Here is a 22,095-nt window from a genome sequence, read left to right on the forward strand (position 1 = left end):
GCAGAGGTCGACCGCGAGGTGCCTCACTTGTGGGGTGCCGCAGGGGTCGATCCTCTCGCCCCTTCTGTTCAACATCTATATGAAGCCGTTGGGTGAGATCATCAGTGGCTTTGGGGTGAGATACCAGCTGTACGCTGATGACACCCAGCTGTACTTTTCCACCCCGGGCCACCCCAGTGAAGTTGTCGAAGTGCTGTCCCGGTGTTTGGAAGCCGTACGGGTCTGGATGGGGAGAAACAGGCTCAAGCTTAATCCCTCCAAGACGGAGTGGCTGTGGATGCCGGCACCCCGATTCAGTCAGCTGCAGCCGCGGCTGACTGTTGGAGGCGAGTTATTGGCCCCAAAGGATAGGGTGCGCAACTTAGGTGTCCTCCTGGATGAACGGCTGTCGTTTGAAGATCATTTGACGGCCGTCTCCAGGAGGGCCTTCCACCAGGTTTGCCTGGTTCGGCAGTTGTGCCCCTTCCTTGATCGGGATGCCTTGTGCACAGTCACTCATGCGCTCGCTTGGATTATTGTAATGCTCTCTACATGGGGCTCCCCTTGAGGTGCACTCGGAGGCTTCAGTTAGTCCAGAATGCAGCTGCGCGGGTGATAGAGGGAGCTACGCGTAGCTCCCATGTAACACCGCTCCTGCGCAGACTGCACTGGCTACCGGTGGCCTTTTGAGTGCACTTTAAGGTCTTGGTTACTACCTTCAAAGCGCTCCATGGCTTAGGGCCTAGGTACTTACGGGACCGCCTGCTGTTACCGCATGCCTCCCACCGACCCGTACGCTCTCACAGAGAGGGACTTCTCAGGGTGCCGTCCGCCAAGCAATATCGGCTGGCAGCCCCCAGGGGAAGGTCCTTCTCTGTGGGGGCTCCCACACTCTGGAACGAGCTTCCCCCGGGTTTACGCCAAATACCTGACCTTCGGACCTTCCGCCGCGAACTGAAGACACATCTTTTCATTCGCGCGGGGCTGGCTTAAATTTTATCGATTTTAAATTTTATCGATTTTAAATTTTTTAATATTAATTTTAATGGGGTTTTAGTTTTATATATTTTAAAGTTTTTTAGGCCAATTATAAAATAAGTTTTTTAATTTGTATTTTAAATTTTATATTGTATTCTCTGTTTTTACCTTTGGCTGTACACCGCCCTGAGTCCTTCGGGAGAAGGGCGGTATAAAAATCTAATAAATAATAATAATAATAATAATTTTAGATCTTGCGATATGGTAGAACCTAGAAATTTGAAGGTTTCTACTGTTGATACTGTGTTGCCTAGTATTGTGAGAGGTGGAAATATGGAAAGGTTTCTCCTAAAGTCTACCACCATTTCTACGGTTTTGAGTGTGTTCAGTTCCAGATTGTTTCAGTCGCACCACGAGGCTAGTCGTTTGATCTCCCGTCTGTATGCAGATTCATCATTGTCTCGAATGAGACCGATCACTGTTGTGTCATCTGCGAACTTCAGTAGTTTAACAGATGGATCATTGGAGATGCAGTCATTTATATACAGAGAGAAGAGAAGGGGGGAGAGCACACAGCCTTGGGGGGGGCCCTGTGCTAATTGTACAGGTATCTGATGTGATCCTGCTTAGCTTCACCTGCTGCTTCCTGTTTGTTAGGAAGCTTGTGATCCACTTACAAGTCTGTTCAGGTACCTGTAGCTGGTTTTGAATGCTGAACTAAATTCTATGAAGAGGACCCTTGCATAGGTCTTTGGAGATTCAAGATGTTGTAGGATGTAGTACAGAGCCATATTAAAAAGCCACATCTGTTGATCTATTTGCTCGGTATGCAAATTGCAAGGGGTCTAACAGTGGATCTGTGATGGTTTTCAAGTGGAACAGCACTAGTCTTTCAAAGGTTTTCATGACTACAGATGTTAAAGCAACTGGTCTGTAGTCATTCAGTTCCTTTTTTTTTTTTATTGAAAGAGTTTTAAAAAAACCAAAGACATTTCCCCCCCTTTTTCCCCCCTCCCTCCCAAAAAACCCCTTCCCCTCCTCCCAAAACCCCTTCCCCCCGGCTTCCCGGTCAATCACAAAGTATTGTTATACATAAGCCAAACATAGAATAAAATTTTCCTTCCAATCCAATTAACCACATCCAAAGCTTTTCATCTCCCAACCCCTCCCATTACATAAAATAACTTTCTAATTATTCAAAGGCAATCTGATATTTCTTAATCTGATATCTGTTTTGTAGATAATCAATCCATTTTTTCCATTCAATTAAATATCTTTCCTGCGTATTGTCTTTTAAAAAAGCTGAGATTTTAGCCATCTCAGCCAAATTAATGACTTTCAGTATCCATTCTTCTATTGTAGGTACCTCTTCTTTCTTCCAGTATTGTCCAATCAACAGTCTTGCTGCTGTTATTAAATTCAGAATCAATTTAGTCTCAATCCCTGTACAATCCGTTATAATTCCCAAAAGGAAAAATTGTGGCAGGAACTTTATCTTCTTCTTCAGTACATTTTGAATAATCCACCAAATTCTTATCCAAAAGACCTTAATTTTCTTGCAAGTCCACCAAATATGAAAATATGTAGCGTCATCACAATCACACCTCCAACATTTCACTTGGATATTAGGATACATACGTGATAATTTTTTGGGATCTAAGTGCCATCTATAAAAATTTTCCCTTAAATTCTGTGCTTGTGTAAACTTAACATTTCTAACCCAGATTTTCTCCCATGTTTCCAACATTATTGGTTCCTGAATATTCTGTGCCCATTTTATCATACAGTCCTTTACCAAATCCTTTTCCGAATCTATTTCAAGCAACACATTATACAATCTCTTTATATACTACAATACCATTAAAGTCTCCCATCATGCAGATATTGTCATAGTCCAAGTCAATTACTTTCATGTGTAGTTTTCTGTAGAAGTCTTCTTGATTGTCATTTGGAGCTATTAAGAGTATTTTCCTATTGTTATCTGTTATTTCCACCATCAAAATTCTTCCATCTTCATCTGTATAAACTTGCTCTGCTGAAATTGTATCTCTTATATATAAACTACTCCTCTTTTCTTATATTGTGGCAATGAAGTAAATGTTTTCCCCAATTTAGGCTGAACCAATAATTGTTCATATTGCTTTTTAATATGTATTTCTTGTAAGCAGATTACATCAAATTTTAAATTCTCTAATTTATGGAATGTTTTTCTTCTTTTAGTGGCTGAGTTAAGTCCATTTATGTTTATTGTAATCAATTTTTTCTCTTCCATGTTCATACTTTATAAGAAGGGTTTATTGCTCTAGTTGATCTCGTTCACGTTGTTTTCTACCTTCCACATTACCTCCCACTGCACCTTCTTCTTTTTCAATCATTGCTAATAATTCTTCTTCTTGTAATTCAATCAGTGTATCTTCTCTTCTTATCTCCACTTCTTTCTCTCTGAAGTATTCTGTACAAAATGCTTTGGCTTTGTCGATTGAATCTATTCTATATTTTTGTTGTTGCCATATAAACAGCAGGCCTTCTGATATCAGCCATCTATAGCTCACACCTTTCTGGAGTAATATTTTGGTCAAAAAATGATATTCTCTTCTCATCTCTCTCACTCTTCTCGGTATTTGTTTCAGAACCACAATTTCCTTATCCTTGTATTTCAGTGTTCTCTCTCTTGCGATCTGCAGTATTTGGGCTTTAATCGATTTTTTGGTAAATCTTATGTGGACTTCTCTTGGTAATTTATTTCTCATTGCATATCTTGTGTATACTCGAAATATCTCATCCATGCCATCCATCATCTTCTCTCTACTAATTTCTAATGCTTCTGCTAAAATTTCTATCATTTTTTTCTGCCAAGTTTTCTCCCTTCTTTTCTATATTTTGAAATCTGAGGTAAAATTCTGCTCTATCCATCTCCCATCCCAATATTCCACTTTTATCATGTTCCACCTCATCTAATCTGCTATCAATATCCCTGATTTTTTTTGTCTCTTTGTTCTTCTTTTTCCTCAATTTTTTGTAGTCTATCCTCATATTTTTTCATCATTTGTTGTATGTTCTCCACCTTTTCGTCTGTATTCTCCACTCTTGTTTGTATTTTTTGAATACCTTGCCCGATCATCTGCAATGTCACTTCCTTTTCCTTTTCTCGTTCTTTTTCTTTTTCCTGTTGTAACATCGTCTGTATTGATCGTTGTCTCCCGGATGGTGAAGAAGAAGGAGTCGATGTGGCAGAAGCAAAAGTTGTTAGCTTTCTGCTCATTGTAACATAGTCTTCAGGTTCTTCTGTACCTTAATCTACTTATATGTAGAATGGAAATTCTACCAAGTAACAGTAAAAAAGAGGAGAACCAAAAAAAAAAGGAGAAAAGGAAAAATCTTCAAACTCTTGTATGTCTTAATCCAATTAATCTCCAATAAAAAAAAGTGGGGGGAGGGGAGGAAAAAGGCCAAAGAGGGAAAGGAGAAAATTCTTCTGTTAAATCTCAAATAGCATTTACAGGTCTCTTTCCAGAGTCACTGCAATCTTCTCCTTTTCAATTTCAGACTTCTGCCACTGATAGTTCCCAGAAGAGCACCTGAATAAACAGTCTTGCAAAACGTCTTTGATGCTCTCCCCACTATCTTATCTAAAATAGGCTCTGAGTCCTTGAAATATACACAATGTTACTTTCTTAAATCAAAGGAAAAGAAAAAAAGAAACAATATTTCCAGTCCACTAGATGGTGATATTGCTTGCTTTTCTTCCACTTTCCCTCCTTTCCAAATCCAATACACAATGCACAAAAAATAAAAAATAAAAAAGAGAAAGAAAGAAAAAAATAGACAAAAAGTAGCACCAGAAAAAAATTGTTTTAAAAAGGCACTAACGATTCAAAAATAAGGAGACGAAAGTTTTCAGTCCAGTCTAGTCCAAACTAAAACGTAAAATCCTCCATAAATATCCACATAGAAGCGTAAATTAAAAAGGCAGGAAGAACTACCTTAGGCTCAGGCTTAATTCCGCTGCTTAGTTTCTTCTGTCATCAATTTTAACTTTGTTTTAGTCTCAGGGTGTTCTCTCTAATAGTCTGTTTTTTTAAAAAAAAATCTTACTAAGCCAACACGCTTTCTTTCACTCTCTGCCGTTTCGGAGCTGTCCCAACTTCAGCAGCTTTGATGGCTGTCTCTACTCCACCGGAAAAAAGGGCTTCTACTGGATCAACCAGGGACTTTGCGATGTCCCTGGGATCAACAGAATGTGCTCTCCTCTATCACTGTCTCTACGGGACAGTGAGGTCCAAAAAGGACCGTCCAGCAGTGAAAATATCTACCGTGATCTTGGAGCTCCAAAATCATCTGTAGGACCATCGCGACGTCAGCTCCGCCCTCCGTCCAACCTTTTTTGAATATCTTTAGAAAAATCCAATATAAATAAAAAAGAATTCTTCTGCTAAATTAATCTCATATTGAGACCATAGGAAATGACATTCCTTAAGTTTCTATTCCATTGGTTTGTAGGCTATTCTAACTCTTTTTCCCAAGTTCTTGCAAATTACCAGTATGTCCTTCAATGATATTGCTTGGTTTTCTATAAAAATAGTTTGCTTAAAAAAATCTGTAGCATTTAAGAAGAAAAACATCAAAGTTTTCTTTTGTATTTCTTATGAACATTACTCTTCCTAAAATCTATGTTTTGACCTAAAATCAGTCATTCTAATATTGCATGATCCCAAAGTTCTCAGGACTTTAATATCCCAGTCTAGAGGTTTCACAGGAGGAAAATACAGTAAGAAAAATGAAGACATTTGCCTCAACTGCAGTTTAGGTTCTTTATTTGTCCGCTTAATTTCTCTTTCTTGCCTTTACTTCCTCACCAATATTTACTAGGTATACAAATGCAATATCACATGTACATTTCTTATATGTGCAGTTTCTTCTCTAAATGTTTTGAATTTCTATTGATTCCTCTTTACTTAATTAAAAAAAATTAATTTCTCTGCTCAGAGGATAACTCTTGGTATCTTGTTTGAATTTCTTTGATATAGCTGTTATGCTATTCTGCCTTAGTCTCTAGTTTGTCATATTTATCACTGAGATCAACCATAAAGGAATCTAATTTAGCGTCTAAGTGTAGTTTCTATTGAATTAGCTCAGTAATAGTATTTTTTTTCAGTTTTCATAATGTTTTTGTTGAAACGTGCTCATATCCTCCATGAATAAGTCCATAATTTATGGAAGATGTTAGATTTTTCCATTCTTGTCAATTCACTGTCTGTATTGTGGCTCTTCATTTTTAATGAAGAAGGAACAGTTTAAAATTCCTTTTCATGAATTTGCATAACTTATAATAAATTCGGAAGAGAATATTACGTTGTTGTTAAGAGTAATTATTATGCTTCATAGTTTTCTTAAGGTTATATGTAAAATAACATTTAAAAAGCATTTGAAGTATTACTTCATAAGCTCAATTAAAATGAGAAATTTTTTTAGAACAATCAAATCAAGTATTATAAAGGTCCTTTTAAAATATAGTTTTAAAGTAAAACTGTATTTAAAAATAATTTGGAAGTCCCGAGTAACAATATTTATACTTGAGTATCCTCTTGTAATAGCAGCGTATTAAATCCAGTAATTAAAGTCAGTAAAAGAAAATATCATGACAGTTAATGAGGTCTGTTTTTGCCAATCTGAATACCTAAATTTGCTTTCTCACACCAAAGCAAAGGTTTGAGAATGCGTACTTTTGATATAAATCAACACTATTTGTTCAGTTTATATATTATTGTTTTAAAAATACCCTCCACTTGGCTGGACCCTGCAAGTCAAAAGAAAACCCAGATAATGTGGCACTGCAGTGCCCAGTCACATCCTTGGATCACCACTCCTGAGCGGAACGGCCATGGTAACTGTGGGAGCTCTGCCTGGAATCGGTCTGGCTTCAGCTCCCTTATTGCCATATTTAACTTGAGTTCATAACTGGGCTTGGTCAGAATCAGTTTCAGAATTTGTCCATGAAGGCTTTGTCTCCTGGAGCAGGGGTCCCCAACCTTTTGGACCTCAGGGACCACCAAGTTCTCTCTCTTTCTCTCTCTCCCACTCTTTCTCTCTCCCCCCCCTTTTTCTCTCTCCCACTCATTCTCTCTCATTCTCTGATTCTCTCTCTCTCTCTCTCTCATTCTCTGTCTCTGTCTCTCTCATTCTCGCTTTCATTCTCTGTCTCTTTCTTTCTCTTTCAATCTCTCTCTCCCCCTCTCTTTCTCTCTTTCTCTCTCCCCCTCTTTTTCTTTTTCTCTCCCACTCTTTCTCACTCTCTCTCTCTCTCTTTCATTCTCTCTCATTCTCTTTCTCTCTGTCATCTCATGGGCCAGCCAGTGTCTTGGGGTTGAGAGGAAGTCAAGTGCCCCACGAGAGACCGAGGTGCAGGAGCAGCACCAACAAGGGCCGGAAGAAACAACCGCAAGATCCAGCTCCCACTCTGGAATATGGAGCGAATCTCCGTTCCCCCCCTTCCCTTGCCAGGCGAGGAGTGACTGGGAAGTGAGGGCGAGGGGCGGGGACAGCCACTGGTGTGTTCAGCCCAGGGGTGAAATCACAAAACCAGCTGGGCAGCAGGATGGCTGCCCTTCCCCAGATGGACATTATGCTAGACTTGCAGAAAGACTTGCACAGATTTAGTTGTGATCATTATCACAAGTAGCTCAGGATGCAGATACTTGTGGAACCACCTTTTTCCAACTGTCTTTGCCCATTCCATAAGATCCAAGGTGATTGGTATGCTTTGGATCCCATCTGTCAAGCAGTGATATTCAGAGGACCCAGAAGATGGGCCTTCTTTGTCACCATGTCTGCCCTCTGCAATAGGACTCCTCCTAAGGCCCATAGAGCCTGATCCTGCTGCCCTTTAAGGGGACCTTCCTGGACACCCAAAGGAGATTTTTGCTTACCCTTAACTGTATGTTCTTTAACCTAAACATCTGTTTCTGTTCTAGGTGCGGGTTCTGCAAAAAGAGCTTTTAGCCTCCACCACAGAAGACACCCACCCTTATAAAGAGGAGCTGGAGACGGCCCTGGAGCAGTGTTTTTATTGCCTGTACGGCTTCCCAAGCAAAAAGAGCAAAGCCCGGTACTTGGAAGAGCATTCTACCCAGCAGGTGAGGCTGTCTGGTGCTCAGGAGCAGAGAGGCATCTTGGCCAGAGATCCCTCCAGCATATACGACACCGCCATGGGCAAAGCTTATGTGCTTTTTTTCTGACAGTGGTCAGCCACAGGTTTCTACGACATCTGCCTGATACCCATCTTTTTTCCTAAATTGTGTCTCAAAATGTAACCAAACAGGTTTAATCACAAATAGTGAAAACAGAGCTTTATTTTATTGACAGTATTTTATATTATCAATAAAATTTAAGCTTAGAGCAGCTCTGTCGGTTCAGGACTCTGAAAGATCATTGCACAATAGTTCCTCAGAATCCTACAAGGTAAGAAATCATATAGGTTATGAAATCCAACCGTCAGCCTGGCACTCAGTGTGCAGGAATCCAAAGTTATCCAGGCTTTGCTGAAATGAATGGAAGGAGGAGGAGCCTCTTGGGCAATTCTCACTTCATGATCAATGCATATTTAAAATCTCTTTCTTTCCAAGGTGGAATTGATCTGGGAAGATTCCCTATTCATGTTTGACTATTTTAAGCCCAAGACCCTTCCTGAGTTTGACAGCTATAAAACCAGCACCGTCTCTGCTGACCTAGCCAACCTTCTGAAGAAGATGGCCACAATTGTCCCTCAAACAGATAAGCCTATGCTGAGATTGGAAGAAGTGTCAAGTTACATTGAAGGGACCTTGAGCAAGGTACGAGTTACTTTGCTTCTGGGAATGCTTCATAGGAATCACAAGTGCTTTATTTTCAGACTTCAGAAGAGAGCTGGCTGGGGCTATTGCATGAGAAAGACGGGAAAGCTTTGGGTGCAGAGAGAAACGGCTCTCCTTTTCGTGCACTTACAGTAAGCAATTCCTACAAAGAAAGAGATTAAACTCTGATCACTGCTGGTGCCGCTGGGTTAATGAAATTTGTGCAAGTTGACAGAAGCTCAGAGAGCACCAATTAAACCCTGAGTTCAGAAATTCTTTTCTGTTGGGTCCAACTCAGTTTAAGCATTCTTGTTAGAAACCTGCATAGTCCTTCCTTTAAGAAAGCCAACATTGCCCCATTATCCATCTGATTCTACAGCTTCTTCTGAGATTCAGTTGAAATCACTTTCCAACATCTGTTATCTGTTATTCCATGTCCTTGATTCTGACTTTTTTCTGTAAGATGCAGTTTAGGGTGTTTGAAGTATGTTAACTTATGTCATCTCAGCTGCCTTTTCTCGAGAAATATACCCAGCTAAATGTACCCAGCTCAATTAATTTCTTTTGATTTTCTATCTTCAGATCATTGTTGTTATTGTTCTTTGTACATATTTCAATTTCATAGAATTATAGCATGTAAGGATTAGAAGGGATCTTGATTCAATCCAGGTTCCTTGCCCAAGAAAGGAATCCGTTATGGCATTATCCCTGGCATTCAACTTCTGTTTAAAGGGCCCTCCATCACCTGAGGAAATCTATTCCATTGTTAAACATGTCTTATGATTCAAAATCTGCCTCCTTATAATTTAGCCCCCTTGTTTAGTCATCTGTTTGTTTATTCTATGCAACCAGTTTCAACAAATTGATTAAAAGTGGTTGAGGTCATGTTAGTGCCTCACCTGATGGCTTTCTGAAAACTAGTTAAAACAGCTTTTCTGGGAATGCCATTCCTATTTCTACAGTGGATTACTAATGCAATGTTGTCTTGGATTTAGTATGATTATTGGTGTAAACCGCCAAGAGCTCATGAAGACTATACAAGCCTATAAAGACAGAAATGCCCACTGATGCACTGAAGGTGTCAGCCAGCCCTTAGACAACAGTTTCCTGTTCACTTTCTCTTCTTTTGGCTGTTTCTGGACCTCCAGATATCTTTGCCTTTGCTAGTCTCCTGAAGGCCAGCCTGGATCCTAGGAGGGTTTTCCCAATCGCTCAGCAGTCCGGACAGCCCTCCACACCAAGCCAGAAGCTTCCCCGATCCCTGAGCCAAGCACAGGGGTGCCTGATGTGGTGTTTCTCTTTGTTGCCAGGTGCCAGCCCTCCCGGAGGGTGCTGACTTCTCTCCTCCAGTGGTGACCGAGCTATACTACCTTCTGGCTGACTACCACTTCAAGAATAAGGAACAGTCCAAGGCCATCAAGTTCTACATGCATGACATTTGCATCTGTCCCAACAGGTCAGGCTGACTGTCTGCTCAGAGGGGAGCCTCTGCCTGCTTGCAGGATGGTGTTTGCATATTTTTCCTTTAGCCCTGCCCACAGTCTACGTTCCATGGGCACCTGGACCTCCAGAAAATGGCTGCTGCTGCTGTTGTTGATCCTGGCAGCAGCTTCTCTCCTGGGCAGAGCCCTTCAGTGGTAAGCAGGTGATGCCAATGCCACAGCAGGGAAGAAGGGCCAACTCCCCACCTTCTTTATTATGGAGAGAGGCATCTCCTCTTTGCCTACATTTTGTCTTTGATCTGTTTTGCCCTTGAAATGAAAGGATCATGAAAATGCCTGATGTGAGCACAGGTCGAAACATGGATGGATGTTTACTGACTTACTTTTACATCTGTTCAGTGTAATTGATGATATTTTGATACAATACATAACTTGTGTTAATTGAATTGCAGCCTTCCAAAATCAACCCCATTCCTATATTTTATCATTGAAACCATGGAAGATTTTCATAGTTCAGAAGATTCTTAGAGCCAACAGGATATTAAATTCATAAAAGAAAAATTAAAGTGAGCCAGGAAGAACATTTGTGTAGGACTCTGTGGTTTGGGACTGATTTGCAGAACTGTAGCCTTGAGAAGTTCTTTCAGCTGCCTGAAAATGCTCCCAGAGCAGCTTTTAACTACAAAACTGATGATACCAAATGCTTTAATTTGGATCCTGGACTGAGCCGAAGGTTGGGCGTAAATTGCCCCTTTCAGCTCTTTGATTCTACACAATATGTTTTTGTTTATAAAATTAGTGCTTCAGTTGGACCTCCTTTCATTTTTAACTTCACAACAACAACCTTCTCAGGTTAATAGGACACTGAAATAAAACAGTTTATATTCCCTTTGCAGATAGAGAGCTTAGAATAGGCATTAGTTTAAATTCTCAAAGGCCTTAGTTCTCATAGGAAAATGGATATTATTAGTGTGGCATTAGAGCCACACAGATTTAAGCATTTTCATGTACAAGTTCAGGAAGTCAAGGCTTGGGAATGGATGGCATGGCAGCTAGAAAGGATTTGGACAGCAAACAACTACTAAAGATGGGCTGCTGGCTTTAATGAAGGACAAGGAAGGGCTGGCAAAGCTGTGTTAAATTGGACTGTGTTTGCACTGCTAAAGAGAATTGTTTGGCTCTATCTGAAGACAGAAGAGGAGTAACAACACTAAAGGACAATTGCAGACCAGCGTGGAGGGCACATAGAGAGTTCCAGATGCTCATGTCTTTTGCTAGAGGAAAGGTAGCAGACCACAGTTGCTAGCCAAACTGAAGAGAGAACTGCCATTAATCTGTATGACACACACACACACACACACACACACACACACACAGTTAACCTCTAAAATTTTAAAGGTTTTAAAAAAATAGACTGGTGCGCACACAGATTAAGTTTGTATCATAATCTGGACCTCCATATACATGCTTAGGATTGCTCTGGGGCCAGAGGGAAAAATAGTTTAAAAGCTAGCAATAGCAGGCTGTCTTGCCAACAGAGAAAGAAGAGATGCTCTACTACGGAAGGTCAGGCAATGAGCCAAATAATTGTAAGTTGCATTTACAAAGCTTAGCTGAAAAAGCAGCTACTTCTGCTAGGTATTCTCAGAAGCTGGAATAAACCCCCGAAGGTTATTTGGCTCCTCGTTTGGTCCCTGAGTCTGTATGCCCACCCTCTGACAGTTCCCTTGAGAGATCATGTTCAAAAGCCAAGTGCCTTGCGGGATCTCAATGGTGGGCCCTCCTGGGACTGTGCCTGTGTCTTCTCTTTCAGGTTTGACTCGTGGGCAGGCATGGCCCTGGCCCGGGCCAGCCGCATTCAGGATAAGCTGAACTCCAACGAACTAAAGAGCGACGGCCTCATCTGGAAGCAATCCACCCCAGTGCTGAGCTGCTTCAAACGAGCCCTTGAGATCGATGGCTCGAACCTCTCGCTCTGGATAGAGTATGGCACCATTTCCTACGCTCTGCATTCATTCGCCTCCCGGCAGCTGAAGCAATGGAAATTGGAGCTGCCCTCAGAGGTGGTGCAGCAGGTGGGGACGGCTGTCATGGCATGAGGGGCTTGCCCCCCTGCTCTTGATTCGCTGCTGAGCCGGCTTCCTCTTTCAGATGGAAGAGCGGCGCAATGGCATGTTGGAAACAGCCAAGCACTGCTTCACGTCGGCTTCCCGCTGCGAGGGTGACGGAGACGAAGAAGAGTGGCTGATCCATTACATGCTGGGGAAGATTGCGGAGAAGCAGAAGCAGCCCCCGGGGGTCTACCTCTTTCACTACAAGCAGGCGGGTCACTTCTTGCATGAAGAGGCAGCACGGTACCCCAAGAAGATCCACTATCATAACCCCCCAGAGCTTGCCATGGAGGCCCTGGAGGTAAGGCAAGGCCCAGACCCACCAGTCGCCTACTGCTGACCCCAGGTGTCCCGTGGTTCAGGTGAAGCCTCCAGCAGCTCTTCCTCTTTGGCCTTCAGTTGATCAGGGCCTTGCAAGTTGCATCAGCCTGATGGAGGAGGCTGGCCAGGTTTGAGCCTCTCTTCCCCTGTGGGCTACAGCAGACAAGGAGCTTGATGTCTATCCTGGACTGTGTCATCTTCAGAAAACTCTAAAACCTGGGATTTTGAGAAAGGCTGCGTTCCTGTGCATCTCCCCAATCTGGTTCCTACTTCCAGCCCCTTCTAGTCCTAACTGGGGGTGAGGAAGGTGCAAGAGAAGCCTGTCTGCCACTCCTCTAATTTAACGCTGAGCCCCTTTGGCTGGATGATTCCACTTTTTTAATATGTAATTCAATCCAGCAGACAAACCCAATACTCCTCCCTTCTCCTACTTTGGTCACGACAACCAGCACCCACTTTGGCTGAGTGAGAGCGATTGATTGGCCAAAAGTCACCCAGCCAGCTTTCATGCTGAAAGAAAGGATGGAATCCTTAGAAGTGCCCCCCAAACAGAGTGAGCTGGGTGGGGCAAAGCCACTTTGGGAAGAAGGTACAGGTGCCATTCTCAAAATCATCTGACTAATGTAATACAAGTAGTCCTCATTTAACAACCACTTGTTCAGTGGTTGTTCAAAGTTATGGCAGTGTTGAACGGTACTTAACAGTTGGGCCTGAACTTATAGCAGCCCCCCACGATCATGTAATCAAAACAGGCCAACCACACTATAACCCCTGGGGCACTTCAATTCCACCCCCTCCGCTCAGCCTTTTCGGCCATCCTCTGCAACAGGGCATGGGTGGCACAGTGGTTAGAATGCAGTACTGCAGGCTGCCTGCAGTTCAGCAGTTCAATTCTCACTGGCTCCAGGTTGACTCAGCCTTCCATCCTTCTGAGGTCAGTAAAATGAGGACCCAGATTGTTGGGGGAAATCTGCAGACCACTTAGAGAAGGCTGTGAACACTGCATAAGTGCTATTGCTATTGCTATTGCTATGGGGCTGAAGTAGAAGCCCACAATTTCAACAGTCTCAGCCAGCCATCCCTGGGCCTGTTTTAGTCCCAGCACCACCATCTCAGGCCCTATGCTGTAAACAGCCAGCCCAGCAAAAAGGTCAGCCACATATACACTCGCCCTGCCCTGCCCTCTGCAGGCCTTGCTGCACCCAGCTGACCTTCACCATCTTCCTCCTGTTGCCGATGAGTGTCATGCACACCATTTTCCAAATGGGATGGGATCGGATACTTTATTTGGCCTAGTGTGATTAGACACACAAGGAATTTGTCTCCAGTGCAGAAGCTGTCAGTGTACAGTACAATGCAAAACAACAGAGTAATAATACTTGTAATAATGATACCAGTAAAGGGATAGTAGAAAAGATGAGAAGGATAATAATGCTACAATCATACAACATGGGTAAGTACATAGATGTAAGACAGCACTGTGGAATTAGGTGTTTAGTAGAGTGATGGCACAAGGAAAAAATTCCCTGTGTCTGTTTTAGCATGCAATGCCCTGTTGTGGCGTCCCAAAGGGAGGAGTGGAAGCAATTTATGTCCAGGATGTGAGGGGTCTGTAGATACTTTCTTGGCCCACCTCCTGACCCTTGCAATATACAGGTCCTCAATGGAAGGCAGACTGGTTGCAGTTGTTCTTTCTGTAGTCCTAACTACCGGTATCAGTTGATATGTATCTGTCCTGTTTGATTGCTGTGCCAAACCAGACAGCTATTGAGGTACAAAATGACAGACTCAATAATTCCTCTGTAGAACTGTATCAGCAGATCCTTGGGAAATCTGAGCTTTCTGAGTTGGTGCAGGAAGAACATTCTTTGTTGTGCCTTTTAATGATGGTGTCAATTTCAAGTCCTGGGAGATTATAGAACCCAGAAACTTGAATTCTATTGTTCATATTGTGCTATCAAATATAGTAAAAGGTGATAGAGTAGGAGGGCACCTCATCTCTACAGTTTGAAGAACAGCAGGCACAGCCTTGTCGCAATGCTCAGGAAGGGCTCAAGCTCTCTGAAGGCCTTCTGAAGCATCATGGGAAGGTGCGCACCGTTTGAAGAGCAGCACAAGGGCCCTTGAGAGAAGGCCTAACATGGGTCAGGGTGACATGTCTCATCTTGCAACGGGACACCTTTTCTATCGGTTGTGGTCTTGAGATATGTTTCTCCCCTCATCACTGCGGTGATGGAGTTTTCTGTATCTCCCTCAATATCATCATCCTTCCCCTCTATGTGCGAGGATTCCCCTCCCCCGACACTGAGAATAGCCCTTCCCAACCGAGAGGAAGAGGAAAGAAGCTGCCTTGAGCTGAATGAAAATCAAAGTCCACCTGAAGTCTGTTGGCCTTCGCAGCCACCTTGCAGGCAGGTATCTCTGCACAGGGTGGCAGGTTGGTTGATTGAGGTCTTTATACATTGGCTTTATTAGACTGCCTCTTCAAGAACAATAAGAACTCAACTGCCATACTGGGCACCACAAAAGATACGAAAGGCCTCTTTGTCCAGCAACTTGAAGGCTTTCAACTGCCCTGAGAGGCCAAGCATGACCCTACCAGATGAGCACTGCCAAGAAGGCTCACTCCAGATCCCTTTAGAGTGGATCTGGCTTGGCTTGCTTTTCATTCTCTCTTGTGTATGGATTTTCTAAGATTGCTGGGTTCAAAGGGGAAATTTTTGCCACTGTGAGTTTTTTTTCTGGTAGGTCTACTTTCGGCTTCACGCATCAATCCTAAAACTGGTGGGAAAACCTGACTCGGGAGCAGATGCTGAGCTGCTGGTTACTTTTATGAAGGAAGCTGCTGAGGGCCCCTTTGCCAGGGGAGAGGAAAAAAACACCCCCAAGCTCTCTGAAAAGTGAGTCCCTTTTGTTGCTGGCTTCAGCCCACTGGGAAGGAAATGGGTGGAGCTTTCTGGGGTGGGGTAAGCAGCAGTGGTGCTAAAAGAAAACATTTGAAGACATATTAAGGCATTTGGACATTCTGACATTTTGAATTGCTCAATTTATACTGGGAGAGGATGGTCACTAAATGAAAAGCTTCTTCCCAGGCTTCAGGCTTCTGAACAGCCGACTTGACCTAAGAAGAACCATCCTCTGTTTCAGTAAAAGCCTCTCAGGACTTTGCTTTGCAGAGCCACCAACGGCATCTCCAAGAGACACACGTTGGGGGTCCCAGAATGAGGATCCAGGCAGCGTACCTGAGGCAGGTTATTATGGGAGGAAAGGGTGGAAGTCCCACCTGGTTCCCTGCTCCAAGTGCTGGGGCCCAGTCTTCAGACTTGGATGTGTGGGGCAGGGCTGGGAGAGCAGGAGCAGGTCTTCTTCAGCTGTAAAAATCATGGCAGAAGGGGGGGCGGCACTAGGGTGTGGCTGATCACTTTTGAAGCCATGCTGGGTCAGATTCCCTTTTTTTTTTATGGGTATGGTTTTTATTTTTTAAAACATACAAACATAAAAGCATCTTCCATTCAGATGTAATGTGTCGGTGGGTGGTTACAGTTCTTTTGTGCAATTTCAACAATTACATATCATTAATTTATTTAATCTTACATTTTATCATTCAGTATATATTCAGATTTTTTAATCAATTGATCCTTAGATTAACTGCAATATTTTATTCTTTGATTTATTATAAGTTATTCTGGATCAATATTTTATCTTATTACTCCATTTATTCCATCATCTTAAAACAGTTATATCATTCAGTAATTCTTGCCTTGTTAAAAGCTCCAATCTTCTTTATCATATTTTCCCTTCTAACCATTGATAAAATAAATCCCATATCTTATAATATTGCTTATCTTCCTGTTCTCTAATTTCAAACGTCAATTTGCTCATTTCTGCACATTCCATTATTTTCTTAATAATTTCATCTTGCAATGGCAATTTCTCATTTTTCCAGTTCTTTGCAAATACAATCCTGGCTGTTGTTACTACATTCACAATCAAATATCTCAATTCTCTATTATAGGTTTCAGGTATAATCCCCAATAGAAAAACTTCTGGTTTAAAGTCTATATGCTTTTTTATCATTTTCTCCAACCATGTGTGGATTTTAGTCCAATATCTTTTAGCTTCTGCGCATGTCCACCACATATGGTAATAAGAACCAAGTATCTGTTGGCATTTCCAACATTTTTCTGATTTGTTCTTGAACATTCTAGTTATTCTTGTCGGAGGTAGGTGCCACCTGTAAAATATCTTATACAAATTCTCTTTATACACAGTAGACATTGTCATCTTATAATTTTGCATCCACAATTTCTGCCATATTTCTAAATCAATCCCATGCTCAAAGTTTTTCCCCCAAGCAATCATAGTCTCTTTAACGTGTTCTTCTTCTAGTTTAACCTCTAATAAGTATCCATATAGTTTTCTAATTAAATTATCATCCATACCTGTTAAAATTTTATCTAAATTAGTCAAGTTATTATAAAAACCTTCTATTTTAAAGTCTTTATCATGTCTGGAGCATATTTGCGAATATGAAAACCAATTCATTTTTACATCTTGTGTTTCTAATTCTTGGATCGTTTTTGGTTCACCCTTTTCATTCAACAATTCATTATATCTAACAATTTGTTCCTTTCTAAATATTATTGAATATAAGAATGCTTCAATCGTTGATACCCAGACTGGAATTTTTAAATAATGGTTTTTCTTAATCCTTTCCCAATTTAATAACAAAGCCTCTCTTATAAAGCGTCTTCTAAAATACCCCTGTGTTTTAGCTTCTCCATACCATAAAAATGTGTGCCATCCCAATAAGTCATGTCCTTCCAAAGTCAATATTCTTTTGTTGTTGTTAGTTGCAAAGTCGTGTCCGACCCATCGCGACCCCATGGACAACGTTCCTCCAGGCCTTCCTGTCCTCTACCATCCTCTGGAGTCCATTTAAACTCATGCCTACTGCTTCAGTGACTCCATCCAGCCACCTCTTTCTCTGTCGTCCCATTCTTCTTTTGCCCTCAATCTTTCCCAGCATTAGGTTCTTCTCCAGTGAGTCCTTCTTTCTCATTAGGTGGCCAAAGTATTTCAGTTTCATCTTCAGGATCCGGCCTTCTAAAGAGCAGTCAGGGTTGATCTCCTCTAGAACTGACTTGTTTGTTCGCCTTGCAGTCCAAGGGACTCGCGGGAGTCTTCTCCAGCACCAGAGTTCAAAGGCCTCAATTCTTTGGCACTCAGCCTTTCTTATGGTCCAACCTTCACAGCCATACATTGCAACTGGGAAAACCATAGCTTTGACTATACGCACTTTTGTTGGCAGGGTGATGTCTCTGCTTTTTAGTACGCTGTCTAGATTTGCCATAGCTTTCCTCCCCAGGAGCAAGCGTCTTTTAATTTCTTGGCTGCAGTCCCCATCTGCGGTGATCTTGGAGCCCAGGAAAATAAAATCTGTCACTACCTCCATTTCTTCACCATCTATCTGCCAGGAATTGAAAGGGACGGATGCCATGATTTTAGTTTTCTTAATGTTGAATTTCAAGCCAACTTTTGCACTCTCCTCCTTCACCCGCATCAAGAGACTCTTTAATTCCTCTTCGCTTTCTGCCATTAGAGTGGCATCATCTGCATATCTGAGGTTGTTGATATTTCTTCCGGCAATCTTAATGCCAATTTTTGATTCATCTAGCCCCGCCTTTCTCATGATGTGTTCTGCATATAAGTTAAATAGGCAGGGTGATAGTATACAGTCTTGCCGGACTCCTTTCCCAATTTTGAACCAATCAGGGGTTCCGTGTCCAGTTCTCACTGTTGCTTCTTGACCCGCATACAGGTTTCTCAAGAGACAAATAAGATGGTCTAGTACTCCCATCTCTTTAAGAACTTGATTTGCTGCGAATCTGAATCCTCTTTTGGAATAAGTGTAATATAAGCCTCAGTCCATGTCTCAGGTAGCTTCTTCTTTAACATCACTTCATTCATGACTTCCAATAATGGGAGTCCCAATGACTCCTGAAACGTCTTATATATTCTGCTGGCAACCCATCTGGCCCCGGTGCCTTCCCATTTTTTGATTTTTTAAGTGCTTCAATTAGTTCCATCATTATGGAACTTAAAGAAAAAAGCCAACTCCTTCTCCATTTTCTGTAAAATTCTTTATCTTTTAGTATTGTAATATTTAAAGTCCATTTAGTTCTTTTCCTTTGTCCTTTCCATTTCATTGTTATGGGATTATGATCTGACCAGGTGCTAGTTTCTAAGTCAATTTTTTGAATGTTAAGAGTCAATTCCATTGTCATCCATATCATATCTATTCTGGACCATGATAAGTGTCTATTTGAATAAAAAGTATATTGTTTATTTGCTGGATTTCTTTCTCTTTTTAAGTTTATTTCCTCTAATCCTTCCAAAAGAAGGATTTTGGAAGGATTTTCCTATTTTGTTTCGTTGTCTTTTGCGTTCTATAATCAACATTTCCATTGACTACACCATTAAAATCTCCCATCATGCAGATATTTTCATAGTCCAACTCTGTAATTTTCTATAGAAGCCTTCTTGGTTATCACTTGGAGCATATACTGCTGGGTCAGAGATTCCTATTGGGACCTGATGAAAATTCCTCACTGACCAGTGGACATACTTGCTCTGAGTACTGGAGACCCTCACTAAGAGGCTAAGGCTAAGCAAACAGGTTTCTGGCTATCCCTGGCTATTTTGTTCCCACAAAGACCAAAAAAATTAAAATGCAACATTCTTTTTTTTTTTTTTACATTTTAAGATGTATTTTGAGCAGAAAGTTGGTTTTGCTATCTCACCCAGTTGTCACCCAATAACACAAGGGGCTGTACAGGAGTCTTACAGAAATTCCTTGTGCTCTGTGCTCTGTGCTCTGCACAGCTCGGTAAACAGGTGCTAAGCAGCAGCTGCCATCCTTATACCCCTTTTCAGTCTGGGTAAGTCAGGGTTTAGGTGATCCAGAAACTGGCAGAGTTTTGCAACTTTAATCAACAACGATCATCTTAGGGATGGTGCCAGTTTTGGTGCCAGATCTCAACCACGTTGGAAGATAGAAAGGTCCCTTTACATTCTTTTCAGACCACTTGCTAAAATGGGTGCTGGTGTTCCTTGAGAGTTTAGAATTGGAAAGTATCAAAATAACTTTTGCATAAAAACAAACGTGGAATAATTTACAGAGGAAAGGCTCCAAAAGTAACTCAGCATAACATAAATTACATATCACCAAAATAAACCAGACTGATTATAATAAGCCAGTCACTGATTTCAACATGATTTATTAGGGCTGCAGTCTTTCAATACAGGTAGTCCTCGACTTAACAGTTGTTCATTTATAGACCATTTGAAGTTACAACAGCACCGAAAAAGGTGACCTATTACCATTTTTCACACTTAGGACTGTTGCAGCATCTCCTCGGTCACATGATCAGAATTTGGATGCTTGGCAACCAGCATGTATTTATGACGGTTGCCATGTGTCAGGTTCAAGTGATCACTTTGGAGACATTCTGACAAGCAAAGTCAGTGGGGAAGCAAGAGTCACTTAACAACCGTGTCAGGGAATTGCGTAGCCGGTGTCCAAATAAAGTCATAGACACTGACATGAACTTACAGTTTTATATAAATTTATTTATTTATTTATTATTTAAATTTAAATTAAAATAATAATAATAAATATATTTACATCAAACAAGATAGTCAGACAAACAAGAGCATCATCAAGTAAATCAACACAGCAGGAACATCATGAGGTAAATTAAGAACACACACACACACACACACACACACACGGGAAAAAAGGTGGGGGAAAAGGGAAACTCCCCCTCCATATCCACAGCAACCAATCACAGCACAGATTGCCTCACGCAGGAGCCAGCAATCTACACCCAGTTAACCGCCACTGCATGTTCTGCCTCGCTGCACAACCTTTCGCTGCTCCATCTGCTAAATTTAAATATCTTAAATTATCTTACTAATTTAACAACTGCAGTGATTCACTTAACAACTGTGGCAAGAAAGGCCGTAAACTGGAGCAAAATTCACTTAACTGTCTTCCTTAGCAACACATATTTTGAGCTCAAGTGTGTTCCTAAGTTGAGGACTACCTGTATTTTGATATCCGAAAAGTGCATTGAGTTACAAGTATGTAGCGCTTTCCCCCAGTAGCCTCCTACACAGATCTCCTGCAATGGGATTGGCAACATCACAAGTGTAGCTGCTGGGCATCTGTCACTATGCAATGTAGGATGTGCAGCTCCACCACCACAACCATTACATTCAATTAATTCTTAAATGACTGGAATCTGGGCCTAAATATGAGAGTTTTGTTTTTTTTAAAAAAAGCCAAAACTATGCGTTAGTTAGAAGGGCACTCAATCCTGAAAAAGCTGCCAGTCCTGGTCTTTGGTTGAGGGAAATGAAGTGGCTAATGGGTAGATTAACTGTGTGTGGGGCAGGAGGAACGAGAGCTATAAACATTTGGGCACATTTCCTTGGCAGAAGCCAGAAAATGCGTGCGGGGCAGTCAGAGGGACCTGTGGGCAGCAGGAGAGAAGGGGAGTAGCCTCCTTATGGAAGCGAGAGAAAGAGCATTAAGAAGGGGCCTGCAAGAATCCAGACATTTGCATCGGGTTCTGTCACCTTGTCCAGCTGTGACGGTGGTCCTGCACCAGGTCCCCTGCCTCTCCAGAGTGCTTGCTCTCCCCCTCCCCCAGGAGCCATTGTAGACCTTTCCGCTCTTCACAGTCTCATCCTCTTCTTCCTCCAGGGAAAAGCTTTGCATGGCAGACGAGGACTCGCATTCTTCTGCAGGAACTCTGCCAGGCCCCGGGACTTCCCTGCTCTCTTCCTCTGGTCCAGGTCTGACTTCCCCACCCTACACAGCTACTCCAGTTGACCACGATTACGTCAAATGTAAAAAAAGCCATCAGCAGGCAACACCGGATGGTACAGTCCCTGTTCTCAATACTGTCGGCACTTGGAGGTGCTGGACTCCTGGCGGGCGGGCGGGCTCAATTGGCAGCTGCCAGGAGGGCGAGGGGTCCAGGGTAACACGGGCAATATTGTCACTCATTAACCCCTTCAGTTTGCCACCACCTCCCCTCTGGCCTAAACAATAGGCGGGTCTAATTAATGCGCTTTTCTGAGGTCCCAGGCTCGGGGCATTTCCCAGAGTCCCTTCAAAAATCCCAACTTATGCCCTCGTCCTGAACTCCCCACATGGGATGACTTCAACTCCCAGGATTCCTGGCTATCATAGCATGGGCACTCCACTCCACTCCACACCGTCCCTTCTCACAGGTCAGCTTAGTACCACAGTGGATGGGTGGCTTGTTCTGCTGCAGCTGGATGGGAAGTGGTTGCCTGTTGGGATGGGTCCTGATCCACCAGGCAGCCTTGAAAGGGTCCGCCTCTGTCACAGAAAGCTCTGCC

The 22,095-nt window shown here is 42.3% G+C and overlaps 1 protein-coding gene across 6 annotated transcripts in view; it reads left to right on the forward strand.

Moving 5' to 3' along the window:
- CABIN1 (calcineurin binding protein 1) overlaps positions 1-22,095 on the forward strand; it is a 75,165-nt gene that overhangs the window by 26,737 nt on the left and 26,333 nt on the right. For 3 of the 6 annotated variants that reach the window (XM_058158825.1, XM_058158828.1, XM_058158831.1), the window contains 7 exons: positions 7,929-8,090; positions 8,580-8,786; positions 10,097-10,242; positions 12,042-12,303; positions 12,380-12,640; positions 15,409-15,560; positions 21,431-21,609. In XM_058158825.1, the coding sequence (XP_058014808.1) occupies positions 7,929-8,090; positions 8,580-8,786; positions 10,097-10,242; positions 12,042-12,303; positions 12,380-12,640; positions 15,409-15,560; positions 21,431-21,609 (1,369 nt within the window). The remainder of the gene's footprint in view (positions 1-7,928; positions 8,091-8,579; positions 8,787-10,096; positions 10,243-12,041; positions 12,304-12,379; positions 12,641-15,408; positions 15,561-21,430; positions 21,610-22,095) is intronic. The other 3 variants (XM_058158829.1, XM_058158830.1, XM_058158826.1) reach the window with 2 other exon arrangements.

This window comes from Ahaetulla prasina, chromosome 15, assembly GCF_028640845.1.
Source record: "Ahaetulla prasina isolate Xishuangbanna chromosome 15, ASM2864084v1, whole genome shotgun sequence".
In the NCBI taxonomy this organism is placed as follows: Eukaryota; Metazoa; Chordata; class Lepidosauria; order Squamata; family Colubridae; genus Ahaetulla; species Ahaetulla prasina.